The 6,003-nt window shown below is 61.3% G+C and overlaps 1 protein-coding gene across 1 annotated transcript; it reads right to left on the bottom strand.

Annotated features, from left to right (window-relative positions):
• Positions 1–494: 494 nt before the first annotated feature.
• On the bottom strand, positions 495–2,940 carry RTN4RL1 (reticulon 4 receptor like 1; the record flags this gene model as incomplete). Its single annotated transcript, XM_079725188.1, is given in 3 exon segments — positions 495–1,819; positions 2,831–2,894; positions 2,896–2,940. Coding segments are annotated over 3 exon segments (1,434 nt in total).
• Positions 2,941–6,003: the final 3,063 nt, after the last annotated feature.

Below are 6,003 nucleotides of genomic sequence, written 5' to 3'. Positions count from 1 at the left end.
GGCAGGGTGACTAAAAGTGGCCTCAGGCAAGAGCCAAAATGCCACCTGCTCGTGTGCTCCCAGATAGCTGGTGGACCCAGCTTCTTTGGTGACCCTTGTCTGTTCTCTGAGTCCTGCTTCCTCCGGAAGTGGCGGGAGCCCTTCAGGCCTCTCCAAATGACCAGGATTCCACAGAACCCAGCTCCCGTGGGGCACTGTCCCATCGTTGCTAATGAAGGATTCGCTCTGCGGCTTTAACTGCCTTGCTGGGGGGATGCTGTCCATAGGTGCTCGGCCGGGGGCTGGCTGGGACAGCTGGGTGGGATAAACTAATCCCCTCCCGCTTGGGGCTGTACACTTTGTGTTTATAATCCACCGGGCAGGGCCCAGACAACAGCTGAAGCCTCTACCAGCCTTTGCCTGAAACCCAGCAGATCCTCCACTTGTAAAAATAGAAAAGAAATCCTGTTCCTTGGTGGACATGTGGCAGTGCTGGGTGCTGGTGCCCTGCATCCTCAGCGAAGAGTGACCACCAGCCCCAGTATCCAGGCCAGGAGCGAGGCCCTCAGGGAACTGCCCAAGGAGGCCTGCTGCACCCCGCTGGGGGCACGGATGGGGGTCCTGCGGGCACACTTGCCCTTCCTCTTGGGCCGTGCCGTGGGCATGATGTCAAAGCTGAACTTGTGCTGGTAGTCAGGGGCATAGTCCTGCAGCTCGTGGGCCTGCTTCCTGGTGCCCGCCTTCGAGACCTTGTTGCGATTCCTGTGGCTGGTGCAGTTCTTGCCCTGCTTCTTGTAGCCCGACCGAGAGCCGGGCAGATGGCCGTGCGGGTGGTCCTTGTCCCTGGCGGGGCCACGGGGTGGGTGGTGTTCCTTGCGGGCGGCCCTGTCAGTGGTGGTGAGCGTGTGCGACTTGATCTGGTGCGGGGATGCCGGCCCCGTGCAGTTCCGGAAGTCCTCGGCCCTCAGCAGCTTCAGGTCCTGGCCATGCAGAGGCTCGGGGGACACACAAGGGACAGCGGAGCTGGAGCCACGGAACCTTTGCAGCCATTCCCACAGGGAGCGCGCCCGGCAGCCACAGTCCCAGGCGTTCCCGTTGAGGCGGAGGAACTCCAGGGCCCCCAGGGGTTCCAGGCAGTCGCCCGGCAGCTCAGAGAGACTGTTGTTGAAGAGGAAGAGGGTGGTCAGCCTGCGGAGGTCGTGGAAAGCCTTGTGATGGACCCACTGCAGCTGGTTCTCGTGCAGCAGCAGCCGGTCCAGGTTCACCAGGCCCCGGAAGGTGTCCTGGCCTAGGCTCCACAGCTTGTTGCCGTGGAGAAACAGGTGGCTGAGGTTGACCAGGTCCACAAAGATGTCGTCCTGGAGGTACTCGATGTGGTTGTCCTGCAGGTAGAGGTACTGCAGGCTGTGCAGGCCGCCAAAGATGCCGGCCGGCAGGGCACTGAGCCCACACTTATAGAGGTAGAGGGCATGGAGCTTCACCAGGCCCTGGAAGGTCTCGGGCGCCAGCGTCCGCAGCTGCCGGTTGTCGCCGAGGTCCAGCTCCTCCAGGTGCACAAAGCCCTGGAAGGTGTTGGGGTCGATGAAGGTGATGTTGTTGGAGTAGATCCACAGGGTGACCATGGAGGGGCTGAAGTGGCCCTGCTGGAGGAGGGTGATGCGGTTGTTCTGCAGGAAGACGCGCTCGCTGTCCTCCGGGATGCCCTCGGGGATGGCGGCGAAGTTGTGCGCCTGGCAGCTGACCGTCATGGGTGCGGGGTAGCACACGCAGTCCCGCGGGCAGCCGCCACCCAGGGGCAGCTCCCCGGCCAGCAGCAGCAGCAGCAGTTCCACACAGCACCCTGGCGGGGAGAGAGAGCACAGCCAGGTCAGGGGCTGCCCGGGAGGTGGGAGACACTCTGGGTGCCGGGCTCGATGGGCACGTGACCCTCCTAGGCCGCTGGGGCTCTGTCCTCGTCTTTGCTGCGCTCAGTGGTCTGGGGTCATAGCCCCACGAGGTCCTGGCTCTTGATGGCTCCCCATGCCCTTACTGGGGGTTCTATCCCAGCCTGGGCTATGAGATGGGTTGGGGTAGAGACTCTGATCCCCCCACACCCGGCATACTTCCTTGGCCCCACCCAGCAAACCCCTAGCCCCGCCCATAGCTTCTGAGCCCCGCCCCCTTAGGCTCTGTCAGCCCTGGTAGGATTGGGGTCACAACCCATGAACACAGCAGCTAGCTTCGGGTTCCTGTCCAAGCTCTGCCACTTACTTGCTTTGATCTGCCTGAACAGATAGTGGTGCAAAGTCCTGTTCTAACAAAGTAGATATCTCATATGGACTCCTGAAGAGTCTTTTTATTTAAATTATTCCCAATAACAAAGCATGCATGCATGACACCAAAGTTTATCTTGAAAGATTTCTCATTTACAGTACCTTCCAGGTCCTCATGTATGCACCACCCCCTGTGCCTCAGTTTCTTCATTTCTAAATAGTAATAGTTGTCCCTCACAAAGGACGTGTGTGTGTGTGTGTGTGTGTGTGTGTGTGTGTGTGTGTGTGATGGACTGGGGGAGGCACCAGGGCTGATGGTTCTGGGGTCCAAGGAGCAGCCAGAATGAGGCTGCCCCCAACTGGGGTCTGCCTTCCGGCCCCTCCCCTCTCGCTGGAGATCCCAGGCTGTAGCTGCAAATCAGGCCCTGCCTAGCGATTGTCCCGAGCATTTCCTCTGTAGCTTCCCTCTAATTGGGCATTAATTAAGCATTTGTTAATAGATCCTTAAAATAATTTATTTTCAATGTGTCCAGCCCATGGTCGGATAATAGCCCTGTGCTCATTATCGGAGCAGCCTCGTTATGGATGATCATCATTACCTGCCTTTTTCCAGGGTCGCAGCTGCCCCAGGCAGCCTGGCAGGTATGCCAGTGTTGGGGGGACGGGCTCCAGGCCTGTACACCCCCACCCTGCAGGGCCGGGCAGCCATCTCGTCTCTGCCTGGGTTGGCCTCCCGATCCTTCCCTTCTAGCTTGGCCAGCCAGGCCTCTGGGGAGAGCCGAGGGCCTGAGGCAGTTCGGCCGATTTCTTCCTGCTGCCAGCTGTGCCCGGAGCATGTTGAACGAGAGAACCAGCCCTCCTGGCCACTCTCGGGCCAGCCCCGCTCCCAGCCTCAGGCCGGCCGCCACCCCAGCCGTCTGCCTGGGCTCAGGTGGGCCTCACCACGACTGCCACTCCCTCTTTCCCCACGGAAGCAGTGTCATAAAAAAGTGACAGCTCCCAGCTGTTGGGAGTTATGGGTTCCCAGAGAGTAACAGCGGCTTCCCGTCCCCCTGTAATCACCCGGCTTTGACCGAACGTTTCCAACACATAAAAATCATCGCACGTGATTCGGTTTTTGCGTAATTGTGTTTGGTTGCGATTTCAGAGCAGTTATGACCTGGGCAGTGGTGGCGGTGACAGAGCAGCTGTGAGGTCCCTTTCTGGGCTGGGCCACGATCTGTGTGGCCCCTGCCCTGCTTCAGTCACTGAAACCATCGGACAGTCTGCAGGTCAGGCCCCGGGCGGGGGCCTCCTCAGCCTCAGTTTCCCCCTGTGTAACAAGAGTCGGAGATGGTGGCTATGCCAGCGCTCCCCGCGTGGAGTATGACCTCCAGTCCGCCACTGCTCTCCTAGGTCTGGCCAGGGGGCCCTGGGCCCACAGGAGGAGACAGGACAGTGGGGACCCTCTAGGAACCTGGGCCCCAAACCCCAGCTGACTCTTGGGGAGCCTGCCCACTGCCTTGAGCCTCCAACACCCAGGCTGGGAGGCGGGCCCAGCGCACTGCAGCTGCCCGTTCCGAGCCTGCGCCTCCCTGTCCGCTAGCTCAGCTCAGCTCCTCGGCCCTGCCCAGGCTGCCCCCAGCGAGGTGCCCCCACCCTGCCACTCTGGGGGACCCCAGGGTGCCCCTCCAACTCAAGGGTGTTCAGGGTGCTCCCTGTGCTGAAGGGGACAGGGCTGGGGCCATTCATGGGAACCACAGGGCCACAGCAGACCCCACCCCCTGGGGTCCTGCAAAGACAAGGCATTCCCTTCCCTTAAGTCAGGCAGGGAGAGCCGCTCACGTGGCAGGCTCAGCGCTAATACCGCCGACACCTGTGCGGCTTAGAGAGTTTACAAAGCGCTTCTGCTCTCACCCCTCTGATCCGCAGAACTACCCTGCCTGGTGGGGGCTGCGGGACTTTTCCTGCCCCCTGGCCTGGGGTGGGGCAGGCAGCCCATCTGCCTGCTGCTGTGGCTCCTCTCTGTAAGGCCCTGGGGGGGATTCTCTGAAACGTCCCGAGAGAGGCGGGGTGGGGGTGGGGGGGCTCCACAAAGAGCCACACCCCTCCCTCAAGCAGGTGCCCCCAGGGGTGCTGGGGCACAGGGGAAAACAGGCGAAGACCATGGTTTGGGTAAAAGCGCCAACTGTACAAAAATCTAGGCGTGGGCTTAGCAGCTGGCGTATGAACACACTTTGGCAGGTGGGAGGGGTCAGATATCGGGGGCGGGGCTGGGTGGTGTAAAGGTGGCACCCAGGACGGGAGCCACTGTGCTGTTGTTCCTCTGAGAGGGGCCCTGGAGAAGGCAGGGACCCCAGCCGATGCTTAGAGCTGCTCTCCATCCTCCAGCACCGCCCAGATGCCAGGGGACCTGGGCCAGGGGAACCGCCCTTGCAGGTACCCCTGCCCCCTCCCACTGGGCACTGGTGTGGGTCTCACCTGAGTCTGCTTCTCCACTCTGGAAGCTGGTCTCATCTTCAAGGCCAGCCCTGGACCAGCTCTCCCAGCCAATCCCACCTGCCTCTGGCACCCCTGCCTGAGCCAGCGGGTGCTCTGGCCATGGATCATCACCCTGCCCGTTTCTTCCCAGGCAGGCTGTGCACTGCATCGCCACGGCTCCTCTTGTGCCCCCTGTGCCCCCTCTGTGTTGCCCATGGGAGCCCCGACCTGCTGATTGCTGGTTAATGTACTAACAATGACATCGGTGCCTTTGCTGTGCATTTTAAGATTGCAAGTTAGCAGGAATAAAAGTCTCCATGGAGGAGCCTTGCACTTCCTCTCATCAGCCTCCTTGCCCCCTTCTGGGGGCGCAAGGGGGCTGCTCTGCCTGACGGGGCTGAAGAAAGCAAGGCGGGGACTCAAACTCCGGACGTCTCAGGTTCTCCTCCGCCGCCCCCTCCTCCCCCTGCTCCCCCCACTCCTCCGGGGGCATCCACCTGTCTGCTCAGCGGCTCCCAGACCTCCTGGCCTCCCACACATGAGCTCACACACATCTCTGCAGCCTCATTCATTCCCTCCTCCGTTCAACACTTGCTGCCAGAGTCCTGGAGTATCCTGAGTGCAGGGGTTGGGGGGGCCTGGGATGAACTTGGCAGGTCCTCGTGGACTAGCCGATGGGGGTCTCAATACCAGGCAGTCCAGCAGGGGCCAGGCCCAGAGCAGGCATCTAGGTGTGTGCATGGGGAAGGCACCTGCTGCCTTGTGCCACCTCCTCCACAGAGTCCTCTTGCTCCCCTGCCAGCACAAAAGATGTGCAGGAAAAGAGAGCGGGTACTGTTTTCATGTCCTCCTTCCTACAAACCCCCAAGCCCCTCACCTGCTGAGCAGGGACCTGTGGGGCCGGGGTGAGTAGCCTGTCATGGGCGGGCCCCACACCCAGTCCACTCAGTAGCCCATTCATAAGATAGGGGCTGGACCTGGTGGGATGTGTGGAAAGGGCATTCCAGGCAGAGGGCACAGCATGTGCAAAGGTACTGAGGCGGGGAAGCAGGTGGCAGGCCCTCTCTCAGCCTCTAAGTAACCAGAGCTCCCTAAGATGCTGTAACTACAGCTCGGCTGGGTGAGGGGCACCCGGGGCTGGGGAGGCCAGACAGCTCCCTACTGGGACCAGCACTGACAGGGCCCCTGCTCCTGTCCTAGGCCAGATGGCCAGCGTGGCAGGGGTCCTGTAGCTTCCCCGCCCCCGGAAGCAGGAAGGGAGCTAACCAAACAGGACCCAGCCCTGAGTACCAGGTTCTGTACATGGGATCCT

Source organism: Hyperoodon ampullatus (genome assembly GCF_949752795.1).
Source record: "Hyperoodon ampullatus genome assembly, chromosome: 19".
Lineage (NCBI taxonomy): Eukaryota > Metazoa > Chordata > Mammalia > Artiodactyla > Ziphiidae > Hyperoodon > Hyperoodon ampullatus.
The sequence above is the reverse complement of the archived record's forward strand: the minus strand, read 5'-3'. Positions and strand labels throughout refer to the sequence as shown.